The sequence below is a fragment of the Rhinolophus sinicus genome, linkage group LG15 (assembly GCF_036562045.2).
Source record: "Rhinolophus sinicus isolate RSC01 linkage group LG15, ASM3656204v1, whole genome shotgun sequence".
NCBI classification, from domain to species: Eukaryota; Metazoa; Chordata; class Mammalia; order Chiroptera; family Rhinolophidae; genus Rhinolophus; species Rhinolophus sinicus.
Genome location: NC_133764.1, coordinates 26,400,541 through 26,416,432, shown reverse-complemented (window position 1 = coordinate 26,416,432; position 15,892 = coordinate 26,400,541). Strand labels below are relative to the sequence as shown.

General features: G+C 45.6%; 1 protein-coding gene and 2 pseudogenes across 1 annotated transcript; 1 reads left to right on the top strand and 2 right to left on the bottom strand.

Annotated features, from left to right (window-relative positions):
- Positions 1-587: 587 nt before the first annotated feature.
- Positions 588-2,196, bottom strand: LOC141566983 (large ribosomal subunit protein uL13 pseudogene; annotated as a pseudogene).
- A 655-nt stretch (positions 2,197-2,851) lies between these two features.
- Positions 2,852-5,387, top strand: LOC109449743 (olfactory receptor 4D1). The gene has a single exon (XM_019736301.2). It carries the CDS (start codon positions 3,093-3,095, stop codon positions 4,041-4,043), a length of 951 nt encoding a protein of 316 aa, XP_019591860.2. The 5' UTR covers positions 2,852-3,092; the 3' UTR covers positions 4,044-5,387.
- Positions 5,388-8,926: 3,539 nt separating this feature from the next.
- The window catches only part of LOC109449781 (uncharacterized), an 11,634-nt pseudogene continuing 4,668 nt past the window's right edge, over positions 8,927-15,892 (bottom strand).

Below are 15,892 nucleotides of genomic sequence, written 5' to 3'. Positions count from 1 at the left end.
AGAGTCAGCCTTGTGGAAAAATACCAAGACAAGGCAACGGACAGAAGAGCTAATCACTCTTAGGCCTCGAAGGAGGGGGTGGATTCAGACAGGTGAACAGGAAGGGAAGGCAATCCAGGTTGGTCACTGGCCTGACGCAAGGCTCTGAGACCTGAGGAACTAAGGTGGCCATCAGTTTGGTTGAAGCCAAGGGTTCTTAGAGAGGAGCAAGTAAGGAGAGAATTATACTTAGGAGTGCAATTCTGGGATTAATCAGACCTGGTTCAGAGTCCCAACTCTGCTACTCATTCTCTGTGTGACCTGGGGCAAGATATTTAACCTCTAAGCCTCAGTTTACTTAAAGTGGGAATAATTAATCGTACTTACTATATTTAAAAGTATCAGAATTAAACAGGATAATGCTATACAATGCTTAGCCTAGGGCCTAGCACATAGTAAACAGTAAATGTTTATTACTACAATAACAACAATTACTGCTACTACTACAATAAATGCTTTCCTACATCTACTACTGCTGAGTGGCAGATGGGTCTGCAAAGAAAGGTAGGACCCAGTTTATGTGGAAGCCCCTGAAAACCCATCGAAGTGTCAATTCTTTCCTGCAGACAAGAACCATAGACATTTTTTTTTCTTCTTTTGAAAATTAACAGACAATTTTATTGGGTTCAGGACTCGGTGTGGTCTTGAGGACCTCTGTGCATTTGTCAGTTTTCTTATCCATGTTCTTTTTGGCCTGTTTCCATAGCCTCACGAGCTGGGTTTTTGGTTTGTTTGTTTTGTTTTGTTTTCCCGTAATTGACGTTGGCCTTGTCCTTCCTCTTCCCCTCCAGAGTGGCTGTAACTGCCTGCTACTTCCAGTCAACCTCATGAGCCAGGCACCCCAGGTAGGCAAACTTTCGTGTAGGGTTTAGACACACAACCTTGAGGGCGGCAGGAACCACCATTCGCTTTTTCCTGTCATCGGGTGGAGGGATCCCATCAAACACTTTGAGGCAGCCCAGGGCGGCCAGGCCTCGCTTGGTCTGGTGGAGCACTACACTTCGCACAATCAGCCAAACGATGTGGCTGGGGGCCCAGAAGTTGTAGGAGCCGCGGAAGCATTGGTGCTCATCCGCTGGTGGAGGAAGGCCAGGTACTTCGTCTTGTGTCTGTAGAAATTGCCGGAAATGTTGATGGCTTCAGAGCACACCATCACCACCTTCCGGCCCAGGAATACTTGCTTGGCCACGATGGCCTTGGCCATCGAACACTAGGACCTGCCCCCTCTGCCACCTTCTTCAGCCATCTGGAAGAATCACAGAAATTTTATGAAAACATTTCGATCTAGATGGGAAAATGTCTTTTAGGAAGCAGACTTATGTATGAGGTTGCTCAGTGTGCATCTCTGATAAAGGCTTATACAGGGTATGGCAGTTGTAATCTTAATAGGGACAAAGAGAAAAATAAAAATAATAAAACTATGCTGTTGGTATTTTAGGAATCAATGATCAAATGGGAGGGTTGGAGTTGGGGTGAAGGGTTAGGGGTTAGGGGCTTTCTCAGAGAGACCAAACCATGCCATTTAAGCTGCCGCCCACCCAGCCTAACCGTGACCCATGTGGTAGAACAAGGACACAAAGCCAAAGACAAAAACGTATTACCCTTTGTTGGCCCAGGAAGTGTCTGCTTCACTCTTGCCTGTCTCCCGGCTCCCTGCCCTAGTGGGCTGGGAGAAGCCTATTTTAACCCTGTTTCATCACATCATTTTCCTTCAAAAAGCTTGCAGGTGTTTTCAATTGCCCATAGGGATGTTTTTTACGTGGTGGTCCTCTGCTGGGAGTTGGTGAAGCCCCAGAAGAAACAGAGTGCCTCTTCCTGGAACACGAGTTTTACACAAATATTTGAGGATACATGAGTTTTAGATGAGATAAACATGGCAATGTTTTGAGTACTGTGATATCTCACAGATAATTTTAGAGATAATTCTGTTTTATATTTGTCTACAGAAGTTGATAGATATCTTTTTACATATATTTATTCAATTCCCTTGTAAAAGGAACGTCAGTTCAATTGCTGCTGTCCCTGCCACATAACAGGCAGGAGTCAGGGAGAAGAGATCTTTCTATGTTCTATTATCTTCACAGGGTGGGGCCTCAGGGCAAATTTTCCTGAATGATTAGAGAAAACAATTTTGAAAAAGTGTAACCCAAGGGAATGGGTTTTAATAGCAAAGAACTCAGTTTAGTTTTTCAGCAAATGTCTTCTAGAACTTCCACTTCCTAACTAGAGAAACATGTTTCTTCCCTAGCCCACATTTTCTATAACATGTTGGACTTAACCACCTACAATACTTAAATTTTCAAAAGCCTAATTTTAAAGATATGTGTATAATTTAAAATTAACATAACATTTAAAATATAAAGAGTTCAAGGAAAGTTTGCATTTGGCGTGGGCTGCATTGCGTCCCCCCGGCAGAGGGCCCCATGATGACAAATGCCATTAGAACAGTATTTCTGTGGAAAGTTTGAGAAGCACTAATCCTCCCAGCTTCACTACAGCCCAGGTCATCTGCATGTTTTTCTTCCCATTTGCCTCTGAATTTGTACATGACAATTTCTCCTAATGCATACCTCTCTTCCTTCAACAATGAACCATCTGCAGCTCCTCAAACCTCTGCCACGAAGCAGCATCTATTTGTTTATTTAAAATTATTAGTCTGTGCTTTTCATACTCTCAAGATTTGTGCACCTAGGTTGATGATGTTTGCGGTCACAGGTACTTACTGACAAGTGTTTTCATTCATTGACTGATTCAGCTATATTTTGGAGCCTGTGGTTCATAAGGTGCCATGTGGTGTATGGCAGGTAGGTATCAGACATGAAACCCATGGACAAGGACAGCGTGGTAAAAAGGGAAAAAGACCCATAAATGCCTGTAATACAATACAAGGTGGGGTTAGGGCGCTAAGTTGGTGAGAGGCTTGAAAATGTATTTATCTCCATGGAAGTCTCTCCTGAGTGCCATCTTAGCATGGTACTCAACAATAATCCCGACCCTCCAAAGGAAAACGATTGCATTTTCGTAATATTTGTTTTGCAAGTTTCTCTCTAGATATGTGGGGAAGATCTCATGGAACCCAGAACATCACATGGGTATCAGAGTTTGTCCTCTTGGGGTTCTCACAGATCCAGGAGCTCCAGAAATTGCTGTTCCTGGCATTTCTATTTGTCTATGTCACCACTGTTGTGGGAAACCTCCTTATCATGGTCACAGTGACTTATGACTCCCGGCTCCACATGCCCATGTATTTTCTGCTTCGAAATCTGGCTGTCATAGACCTCTGCTATTCCACAGTCACTTCTCCAAAGATGCTGGTGGACTTCTTCCATGAGACCAAGACTATCTCCTACCAGGGCTGCCTGGCTCAAATCTTTTTCTTCCACCTCTTGGGAGGTGGGACTGTCTTCTTTCTCTCAGTGATGGCTTACGATCGCTACATAGCCATCTCCCGGCCCCTTCACTATGTCACCATCATGAATACTCGATTGTGTGTGGGGCTGGTGCTGGCTGCCTGGGTAGGGGGCTTTGTCCACTCCATTGTCCAGCTGGCTCTGCTGCTCCCATTGCCTTTTTGTGGTCCCAACATCCTAGATAACTTTTACTGTGACGTTCCACAAGTGTTGAGACTTGCCTGCACTGACACCTCCCTCCTGGAGTTTCTCATGATCTCTAACAGTGGGATGCTCGTTCTTATCTGGTTCGTCCTCCTTCTGATCTCTTACACTGTCATCCTGGTGATGCTGAGGTCCTACTCAGGGCCGGCAAGGAGGAAGGCAGCATCTACGTGCACCACCCACATCATTGTGGTGTCTATGATCTTCATTCCCTGTATCTACATCTACTCCCGGCCCTTCACCCCCTTCCCAATGGACAAGGCTGTGTCCATCAGTTACACAGTCATGACCCCCATGCTCAACCCCATCATCTACACTCTGAGGAACCAGGAGATGCAGGCAGCCATAAAGAGGTTAGGCAGGCGCCTAATGATTTGTAACCGGGAGTGAACTTTTAAATACGTTGATTTCAAATGACAAATCTTCTCACTGAATTTTTGTTTCCCCATGGGAAACACGGAGGAAAGTCTTCATGGAGTGTGACAATTAAGAGGAAATTGGTATTTCTATGGACTTGCTCTTGCATCAGATACTGTGTGAGACACTTTTATGCTTTTATCTCATTCTCATAAAACTGACAATGGCTATATTATTTTTATATTAAATAGTTTTATAAATGAGGACACTCAGAGAGAAACGATTTGGTCAATGATGAGCAGCAAGTGAGTGGAAGAGGTTGACCAGGCACCTGGTTCCTTTGACTGCAAATTTAGAGGCAGGAGATATGGGTGGGATTTGAAACCCAGGGTCTCCCACAACCACAAGGGAAAACCAAGGGGAGTTCATCTATGGATCAGTATCTGTGATGAAGGGTCAACAGTTTCATCATAACTCTGGAATAAATCACATTCATTTCTGCTCCCTGCCTCTCTGCCTCATTCCCCATGTGGTATTTAGGAAGTGGTCTCACTTTTAACATTGTCTAAATGTTTCCCATAAAGATATTTGCCCTTTGGATTTGTTCTTTTTCTACCAAATACTCCTCGGATAATCTGCTACCTATTCTACTTTCCCAACACAGTATTTACATCATTTTGATGATGTGGTTGAGAGGAGGACGTAGTATAGTTGGGGAACCAAGGCCAGAGAGGGGAGGGCCATGTCTATGTATGTTCCTGATTTGAGGTAGTGAATTCAGTTCCAAGGCTACCACCTCGTGTGTTTAGAGCTTTCTCTTTGACTTTCTACTCTGGAATGAGAGCTCATTGAGAGCAGAGGCCATGCTTTACTTACCTTTAAATCCTCCCAGCACCTTGAACAGTACTCTACACAGAGAAGCATTTCTACTTTTCCTGCATCTTGTTCTTTCCCTGTCAATTTCAGAATCTACTTTTTGTTTCTGTTCCTATATCTTATATTTATTCCCTCCATCTCCTTTGAGGTATGCCTCACTTTGTAAAAGTCTCTGGTGATGTATAATGTTGATTCAAAGTTAAGAAGATAATGTATGAGTTTGGACAATTAAGTTTGGGAACTCATTCTAGAAAAAGTGCTACATACCTCACTGCTGAATATCACTACAGTCACCTTCAAAGTACTCCCCTTGGGAAGCTATGCACTGACACCAGTGCCTAATCCACCCTTCAAAGCAATTTTGGAACTCTTTCTCTGGAACGGCCATCAGAGCTGTTGTCGTAGTACACTTGATGTCCTGAATGTCATCAAAATATCTTCCTTTCAATATTTCCTTAATCTTTAGGTAAAGAAAGAAGTCATTGGGGGCCAGATCAGGTGAGTAGGAAGGGTGTTCCAATACAGTTATTTGTTTAGTGGCTAAAAATTCCCTCACAGACAGTGCCGTGTGAGCTGGTGCATTGTTGTGATGCAAGAGCCATGAATTGTTGGTGAAAATTTCAGGTTGTCTAACTTTTTAACTCAGCCTTTTTAGCACTTCCAAATAATAAAATTGGTTAGCTGTCCAGTTGGTAGAAATTCTTAATGAATAACCTCTCTAATATCAAAAAAGGTTAGCAACATCAGTGCAACAAGTTCGCGAACTTAATTGTCAGACATTGTGTGAGGTTTTTTTATACTGAAAGCTAAATCAGAATCAGAACTCAAAATCACTCATATAATAGTCAATGAGACAGGGGAAATACATAAACTGGAACATATGAGGTTCTTCCTGTTGAAAGATAAATGAGAATCAGAACTCAAAATTGCTCATATGATAGCCAATGAGATCTACAAGTCCTGTATCCTTCAATTTTTGTGACTCAATTTTTAAATGGACTAAAGCTCTAAAGAAGAATTTAAAAGAATCTACATCTCATGAATATGGAAGGGCTTTGCATTGTATTCTTCTCTACCAGGCATTTGCCAAGTATAAACATTTGCAGTGAAAGAATTCAGACCAACCTGGAATTCCTATGTAGATCAGAGAGAGCTCTAAGAAATCAGACAGTGTTTATAGCACATCAAAGTTATAACGCCAGTTACTTTCAGTTTTGATCAATTTCTCATAATGAGAAAATATACTGGTTTCCTTTACCAACCCTTGTATTAGAGGTAGTAGTAATTCACATGCAAAGAACGCTAGCATTTTATCGATGACGTGAGTAAACTTGGGTATGGGTGGTGAAGCAACGTTGGGGGTTTGGCTGGCAAAGTAAAGGACAAGGTTTACGGGTAATACATTTCCACTGTAGTATACGAACATCTTCCCACCTATGCCTTTGCCTAAGTAAAGATCAATTAAGCTGAAAAGGAGAAAGAGAAGAAAGAAATCAAACCAGTTATCTTGAGGATTCCACGAGTGGGAGCACCATACTGTGCTGACGAGTTGGTCAGTGGTTCTCAGTGTTTGGTTCCTGAACAGGAGCACCAGCCTTACCCGAGAACTTGTTACAAAGGCAAGTTCTTGGCCAACTGAATGAAAAAGTCGGGGGCTGGAGCACAGTAATGTGTCTTTTAACAAGGCCTCCATGTGATTCTTTCCAGAATAAAAATCACTTGTCTAAGAAATGGTTCTTCCAAACTCCCAGAGTCTGTTTCTCTTGAAGAGAGAGACTCTTGATCTTTTGGATCTTGGCCTGAGAATCCTACATTCTACAAATCTCTAAAATGGTCATTATCCTAGGTACTTTTGGCCCCCAAGGAAATCCTATCAAAAAAGAGTGTGTATTTGAGACATTTAGAAACTTTCTAACAACGCCCATTGCTCCCTTGCCTGCAGTGCCAATCAGCTGGTCCTGTTTCCTGACCCCAGTCCAATAGTTTCTCCCTGAAGATATTCCCTCTTCCCCTGGGGTCACACCCGTTGTTGTAGACATGATGTATGGGCAGTGGCTGCGAGACTGAAGCTGCAGGTATAGAATCTCCAAAAAGATGTAGGGCCTGAAGCCTCGCTTTCCTTCTGGGCTGAGGGAAGTGAGAGACCAGTTTTTCCTCACCTGGAGATAGATCTGCTGTAAGAAGGATCCAGAAACATTTGCTAGAGGGTGGGGAGAATAAACAAGAAGACTTGATGGTAGTAAGTCTGAAGTGTGAGGAGCACCTCAGAAACAGATGCCTTCGGATGCCTGTTGCAAACCCAGGCTTTTAACAACCAAGCGTAGAACTGACCCTATAATTTAGAGGGAGGATGCTGAGAGAAAAGGGTAAGGAAATACACCACAAAATTATCCACATAGTCACTTAATACAAGATCATGTAATTGCATGCTATTACATGAAGGTAGCAAATAATTTTTGAGCAACTGCTAAATCAGAGTTGCCGTTACAGGTGCTGGGGCCACTAAGTTATTGAATTTGCCATCTAATTAAGAGAGACAACCACAGAAAAAGATAAATAGTAGGACCGAGATAATTATAAAATGTATTTCAACCCAGAGAAATGAGGGATTCATTTTGCTTGGGAGACATAGGGGAAGGAGTACAGAGAAGGGGATATCTGAGTACTTAGGTTGAGAAGATAGTAGAAGGTATTTCAGGAAACAGAATTCATTCCCAAAGCTACGGAAATAACCCAGCATAAGGCATGTGTGAGAAGCTGCGAATTCCTTGAAGAAAAATCAGTTCCTGGGTGACAGGGATACTGAATAGAAAGGTAGATGGAGACTACATTGTGTCGCCTTGTGTGACACGCTGAGAGGGAGAGGCATGCACGTGCATATGTTTTCCTACCCTGAATTGATCCACAAAGCATGTCTGAGTGTTAAGCTGTGGGCACTAGACAGTCTTTTAAAAATTATATTGAGGGAGAAACATGAGTTTAGAAAGGTCTCATTGATAGCTATCTAGAAGATGGGCAGGAGCAGAAGAAAATGGAAGCAGAAGGATGAGATTAAAATAACCTCTAATAGATAATAGATTGCAATAGGCAGGTGAGAGAGGATGGGAGATTGAGACAAGGCCAGGGGGGGAGTGGGGGAGACCCCTAGCCTAGCTCTCACCCTCCATCTCCTTCTCCACTTTTGGTCCCATTCCCTATACCCAGGCCTGACACCTTTCCATTCCCCTTATTTCACTTGCTCTATTTCTTCACCTCCCTTCCTCTTATTCTCCTTTCTTTATTCCTTTGTCTATTTCTCTTATTTCAACACCTTGTTTTCTACCCTTGTGTTCAGTAACATATTCTAAAATTGTTATTCCTTTCAAGAAACCTTTCCAAGTGCCCTCCATACAATTTCATCACCTATTTCTTAATTCAGAGACTCTCTCTCTTGTTTCAGCACACACACCATATATGTCCTGCCTTCACTCAATAAGGGGCCACCTACCTCGGTGAGGCATGGGTGGCGGGTGTGCCCTATAGCTATTTGCCCACCCAGAAGCCAATATCATATGCTTTTTGAATATTAACTGTCAGCAAGATGGGGCACAAATAAGTCATAAGATCCAGTTTGGTAAGTAATGGGCCAAGGGCTCCCAAGTTAGAGCTAAGTCTCCAAGTTCTGCACTCTCTCTATCCCTCTGGACAAAGACCAAAGGGGTATTTGGAAAAGAGGTCAGTATACAGAACATAGAAGTGCTCTTGTGGGGGAAATACTATCATCATAAGAAGAATCTGTCCACCAAGAAGGCAGAAAGAAGGGTGTGACTTTCCAGGGGTCACGAGAATATATTTTATCGTCACAGGCGTGCTCAATCATACATCACAAACAAAAATAAATATATTTTCCTTTTTCCCAAAAATCTAAGTAAGTTGCTTAGTTTCAAAACTCATTCACTTCTACAATGACGCTCACAACATATCCACAAGCTGTCAAGAGAGTAGATACAGTGGCTCTTTCTCCACTCTCCAAAGGGAAAGCAAAGCCAAAGTGACCTGCCCACAATCACTCCCTCTTACAAACCAGTCAGCACCTCCCTAAACTCGTCACTGCTGCCGGCATCTCCTGGTTCCACAGGGTACAGATCACGGGGTTACAACCGTGTCGCTGATGGACTCGGCCTTGTCCATGGAGAAGGCGGTAAAGGGCCGGCATAGAGGTAAATGCTTGGAACGAAGACACCACAACAATGAGGGGGAGCTGAAAGCAGGAGAGGAGGCAGCTGGGGCACCCAAAACATGATACCTGCCTGGATATCCAACCACATTCATGTCTCCCACATCTCATGGAGGCAGGGCAAACCGAGGACAGGGCGGAGGGTGTCTGTGCAGGCCATCGGACGTTCTCATTCTGTGGAGAATTTAGAAACAACAATAAAACTGACTAAAGGTGCTTATATAATTGCCATGCCCAGGCAGTTCTAAACAGTGTCTGAGTTACAACACTCCTTCCTGCCAGGTGGCTTGCAGGTGGGGTGTTCCCACTGCCTTGCCTTCCATCAACTTGGTTCTTTCTCCTTTTCTCTCTCTCTCTCTCTCTCTCTCTCTCTCTCTCTCTCTCTCTCTCTTCCTTCTTCCCTCCCTCCCTCTCTCTTTCTCTCTCATACAGAGTGAACCCTGAGAAACTGAAAGAGATAATTAGAATTAGAGAGGGGAGAAGACCAGAGACCTAATGAGGGAGAAAGTGGGAGTAGTTGAAAAAGAGGGCTTCATGTTCCCTCTGGTTCTGTACAGGTGTCAATAAAGCCGCAAGGTAGTGGGGTGACCACTGAGGTGAAGGCCAAGGGGGAAGGAGAAGGTTTGAGCTGGAGTCTGTCTGCCATGACAGGGAATGCACCTGGGGAGCCCCTTACCACCTTCCTAAGAACCCGGAAATGGGGCCCATGGGCCTTTCAGCCTGCCCTACACTGTGAATTGAAGCTATGAAAACCCAGAGGCCTGCTGCTTTGCAGTGGGAACTCTCATGATGAAAGAACATACCATTTTCCTCTTTCTTCCTTCACACACCAACACCAGATGGGAGGTACCGGAAAGAGGAAGGAAAAAGCATAAGGAGACAGACAAGTAACAAATGGACAAATAAATAAATAAGATAATTTCACAGACTAAAAGCTATGAAGGAAATGCATGGAGTAACGTGACTGGTAGGGCAGGCAGCATTATAAAATGTGGTCAGGGAAAGAACCTCTGAGGAGAAGTTACTTGTGGAAAAACCTGGATAGCGAGAAGGAGCCATTCAGGCAAAGATCTGGGTGAAGGGCAAGCAGTCTAGACAGAAGAAAAACCAAGTGCAGAGGTCCTAAAGTAAGAATGGGCTTGGTGGCCAAAAGAAAGACAATAATGTAACTGGAGTCTGGTGAACAAAGAGAATCTTGGTAGGAGGTGAGGTCTAAGATGTTGTATGAATTATCTACTATTGCATAACAAACCAACCCCAAACTTAGCAGCTTAAAATAATCACTTATTGCTTCTCACAGCTTCTGTGGGCCAGGACTTCTGATGGGCCATAGCAGGGACAGCTTATCTCTGCTTCGTGGTGCCCTGGTCCTCAGCTAAAATACTCAAAGGTAAGGGGTAGAATTATTTTCAGTTTCATTCACTCACGTCTGGCTGTTGACGTTGGTATCTAATGGGTACCTCGATGGGGCTGTTGACTGGTCTCTCCAGGTGGCCTGGTCTTCCTCACAACATGGCAGCTGGGTTCCAATGACAAGCATCCTGAGAGAGAGAGCCAGATAGAAGTTGTATCTTTTCTACCACCTATCCTCAGAAGTCATATACATCCCTTCTGCCACATTGTATTTAAAGTGAGTCACCAACTCCAGCTCACATTCAAGGGAGAGGAATTAGACTCCATCTTTTCAATGAGGAGTGTCAAAGAATTTGTGGATGTATTTTCAAATCTCCACTAATGTAGGTAGGCACCGGATCAATAGATCTTTTTTTCTTCATTAGTTAGAATTTTACTCTAAGTGCAATGACAGTGTTTGGAGGGTTTGGGTGGAAGTGGGGCTGGTAGCACGATCTAACTTATGTTTTTAAAAGGTCAGGTTGGCTGCAGTGCAGAGGATGCGTTGTAGAGCTCAAACTTGGTGGAGTGGGTTAAGCACCTGACTTGGAGCAAGGAAACCTGGATTCAAATTCAAGGTCCAGCACTAACTAGCTACTAGTGTATTACCTTGGGCAGGTTTCCTGACACTGGAAGATGTAGGAGTAGCTTTTAGCATTTATGTGGGGTTTTTTCCTTTCTCAGACCTGTAGGGGAATGTTTGTCTCATGTCTCTCTTCCATTAGATGCCCATTTTTACTTACCACCAGAACCCTAGCACCCAGCACCGGCCCTGGAATGTGAAGGCTCTCCATAAATATTTGTTGAAAGAATAAACAATATTGTAAACTCTACATTAGTCCTTGAAGACAGACATCTCTGACCTTCTGATTCTGGTGTATCCATCCCCAAGCCTTCAATAATGGGGCAGCATAAGGGAGGGGCATTGTGAGAGCACCTGGCTTCATCTCTTCTGGAATAACCCTGTGCCCCATTCTGGGTTCAAGTCCACGAAGCTTGATTCCATTTAGAACCATCACCACTGTCCAGATAGACACAGAAAACGCTAAGACCCATCCTTGTTCAGACCCAGGACAGCTTGCTCTGAGGGCCATAGGTGGCATCAAGTGGTGGCACTCATGGCTGCCTAATGTGCCTTCTAGGGGCAGTGAGGAGCAGAGCGGAGCCTCGCTCTTCCCATGACCCGACTAGAAGACTACATTGTGGAGGTAGGACAGGAAGAGTGGACAGAGAGAACAGCCCTCACCTAGCACAAAGAACTCTGGCTACCTGGTTTTTTGCCCTTGACATTGGGTGCTGGCTCCAGCTACCTCCAGTGCTGCCAAGAGGTTGGGACCACCGAGCTCACCACTCCCAAGCTGATCACCACCGCCAGGGAGATGCTGGGGAAGCTGTGGCTGTGGGGCGGTGGTAAAACTTGCACCATCTTTCAAGGCATTGCTTGCATTGTTGAACCTTCTACATTGTAACTGCTCCAGGCAAGAGACTATTGCATTCAACAGGGTGTCTAAATCCCTCCAGCCTTCAGGCATTCATTTTTTTCTAGAGGTATTGAGATGCTAGGATGCAAAAATAGCAGGCCCTGAGCCCTGCCCCACCACAGCTGTCTCCATGGGGTCCGTTGGAGGTGAGCAGATAAAGAGATCCAATCAGGCCTGCGGCCAGCAGCTCCACCATGGTGGTTCTTGTGAAACTGCTTGCAGAATGTTGAGGTTTTGAGATGGCCGGGGCAAGGCGGGAAGGAAGGTTCTTGGGTATTGCAGCTGAAAGATGGTAGGGAGGAAAGGCACCCTGGCGGTTCAGGGTATGGGCCTCAACCTGGCAAGGCCAGGCCTGCAAAGGCTGACCTGGGGCTGGCCTGTCCCAGGGAGAACAGTGCCCCTGAGCAGAGACAGCAGGTTGTAATAGATGTACAGGCACAAACCCAATCCCTGACCCAAGACATGTGACAGCAAGGCACAGGAGATGCATCTATTCCACAAATCCATTCCCTGCCCAGCAGTGTGTTAGGTGCTGAGGCTACAGGAAACAACAAAACAGGCACAACCTGTTGTACATGGCACTCGCAGACCTGCAGGGAGCTGGAGCTTAATCAAATCCAACCGCAAATATACACATAGAATTACAACCATGTTCAGTGCTATGAAAGGAACTCTAATAAGAGTAAGGACCAGGGAGACCCAGCCACTTGAGTTCGGGCCAGAGGGGCAGAGACAGGAAAGGCTCCCTGTGGACAGGGCTAGGAGGGTCCATAAGAGTCACCAGGCACAAAGCGGGAAGGGCATGGTTGGGACCCATAGCAGGTAGGAGTAGGCCCATTTCAGGAGCTGAAAGCCAGTGGGTTTAGAAAGTAGAGGAATAGAGAGGAGACAAGGCTCTGGAGATGGGAGGTGGCAGGAGCCAGACTGTGTGAGCCTGGGGGCTCCTTTCTTTAGGAGAAGCTGCGTGGAGGCCAAGACAGTTGGTGTGCTCGTGGGACCAGTGGGGCCAAGTCCCCCGGGGCCTCATACTCCCATAGCCACTAGGGAGGGAGAGAGAGCAGTTGAGGGGCTGGCAGGTCAGGGCCCTGAGCTCTAAGGACACCCCCACACCTCCTCTTGCCTCCTTATTCCCAGTTTCCAAGCAGCCTTATTCCTCCTGTCACCCGGAGTGGTCATTTTGCTGTGTCTCATCACAAATCTTTTCCTCCTGTGTGGCTCAGTCTTGGAATCTTATTTTTCCCATTTCCCTTTTGGAAAAAGAGCTCCCCTGCACAACACCCCAATCTTTGTGGTCCAGCCAGGCCCCAAGCCTGTAAACTTCAAATGCATGCATTTTTATTATTTATCCTTTAATAAGCACTGTATTCTATGTGGAAGTCAATTCAGAGAATTCCCAGTTACACAGTGGCTCCCTCGGCTACATGTGTTCGCTTTGAGAGTGCGATCCAAACTATTTGCTTTCAGAATCACCTGAGCTGGCTTGCTCTGCATTTTGCGCCTCCCATACCCACCCCCCCAGCGAGCGCCTCTTGCATTTAAACAGTTGGTGGATAGAAACAGTGATAACACAACAATTGTAAAAAGAAAGAGACAGAACTTTATTTCCTTCAATTCTGTTACTCTATGTGACCATTTGGAGGTATAATTTGTGTTTAAAATTGAAAACTGTGAAACAGCTGCAACCAACGAAGGACAATATTTTTAAAGTGCAAATTTTACTTCATACATGAATATTTTACTGAATTTAAATCTCTCCTTTCAAAATTGTTGTGTATTTAAAACCAAAGAATCAAGAAAACAGAAATTGTAGTGATATACTCAATATTATATTACAACCACCAATACATATCTAGTTTTCCCCCTTCCATTACGATACAGGAATTAAAAAGTATTAATCCATTACTCTTTTTCTCTGTATATTGTAATATTTTATTTTTATTTCTTTACTGGCATGGTTATATGTACAAAGTTTAATGAGAGAGAACTTTCACGCATGTTTTCTATCCATTATTATTACCTGTTTCATTATATGAGTATTACTGAAAATAATCCTGCTATGCAGAGGAGCGGTGTCACAAACAATCTGCTCCCAGTATCAGATACACTACGTTGCCCCAAGGAAAATCTAAAATCTTTCCAATGAAGTCCCTATGGGCATCATGAAAAGCCCACGAGGGAAATACGTGGGGCCCGTGGTCTTTGCCCACACTCCTCTTCTGGTCTCTGGGTGTATTTGGCCCTGACCACAGGAAAAAGCAGATATACAAACTGAACACGGGGAGACGGAGACCTAGCAAGGACCCCACACGTCCTGGCCTGCGCCACAGTATAGAGCACAGCCGGAAAGGGAGCAGGTGTCCAAAGTGGAGAGCCACTGCGGGTTTCTCCCTCCACCACTGTCATTCCGCTCCCTTTCCAGTGGCCCCAGAACTGGCAGCTTGGCATGCTCACTCCGACGTGAGCTGTACTCAGAGACCAGGGTCTGAACACTAACTGTGGAGGCCATCCTCCCTTCCTCCCTTTCATCTTTCCTTTCTTCCAGGCACCCAGGCCTGGATGGTCTGCAAAGCCCTTGTACTCTCTGTCCCCCACCCTTCAAGCTTGAGGGACAGCCTGGAGTGAGCTCAGTAAAGAAAACAACAATGGGCAGAACAACAAGACTTATCCACAAACATGTTGAGTGCCTGCTGTGCTCCAGGCACTACAGTAGCATTTTACGTTTGTTCCCACAGTGACTGTAAGTGAGACCTACTAATGACCTCTATTTGACAGTGAGGAGGCAAGCCCAGAGGTTGAGGAGCTTTCCCAAGCGGGTGATGGTGCTGGGATTGGGACCCAGGCCAGTGCTTACTCACCTCTCTGTACTGCTCTCAACAAGCTCCTGGGTGCTCAGTGCTATGGCTCCCAGAGGGAGCCTTCCCACAGAATCAGCAGAGGCCTGGAAGCAGATGAGGCAGAGGATTAGGGTGGGGTTGTCCATGGAGGCTCGAGGTGGCTGGAGCATAGGGGCAGGGTCCTGTAGCAGGGTGGGCAGCAGAAAGCAGGCTGAAGGGGCAGGAGACCAGGTGGCAGACCTAGCATTTCCTTTGGTCTTCTTGCCAGCCAGTCTGCCCCAGCACCTGCCCTCCATTGGCTAGTTGTACAGGGCCCCTCAGTGGTCCCTTCCTAACCGCTTGCCTCTTATCTGCACCTCGAGCAGTCAATGGGCCAAAACCCCCAGAGATGGGTCAACATGGTGGGCAGGGTGTAGAGCCCAGGGCTCTGTCTCGAGCTTGTCTCAATAACCCACAGCAAAACCCTTGTACGACTCACTATTGTTGAAGAATTAGAGCCCTCTCCAGGGGAGAGCAGAGCTCATTCTGAGTCCTCTTTGGGAGGACCCTGGAAAGAGGGCAACCTGGGTTACCCTGGCTTCCAACCTTCTGGGGGCATCTGGCTTCCTGAGGACCGGGAGGTGGAACACATTTGAGGGTCATGCCGCCATTTTTTAAATCTTTCTCCTGCATGAGGCTCACTATCCCCATTTCACAGGTTTGGAAACTGAGGCCCGGGGAGCAGTGTGATTTATCCCAAGTTACACAGGGGGTCAGTATGCTTCTGGAAACTCCACAGTAACTTTCCATCCAGGCCCCCTCATCACAGGAGAGGAGCTCCTGCTGAAGATAAGGAGATAATATCTTGAGCTTGTGAAAGGGGTTGCTAAAGGGGCTATTTCAAGAGCAACTGTCTTGGCCGATGGTGTTGGTGTGGGAGGAGCAGGCTGTGGAGGACAGGGGGCTGTGTTAGGTAGAGCATGGGGAAGAGAGGGCAGGAAACAGGACACTGGGAACAGCCCTGCTGGGAGTCTGGAGCAGGTACGAGGTCTGCACTGAGGAAGAGATCAACACGTCCACTTGAAGACGGGGGAAGGGGTGAGG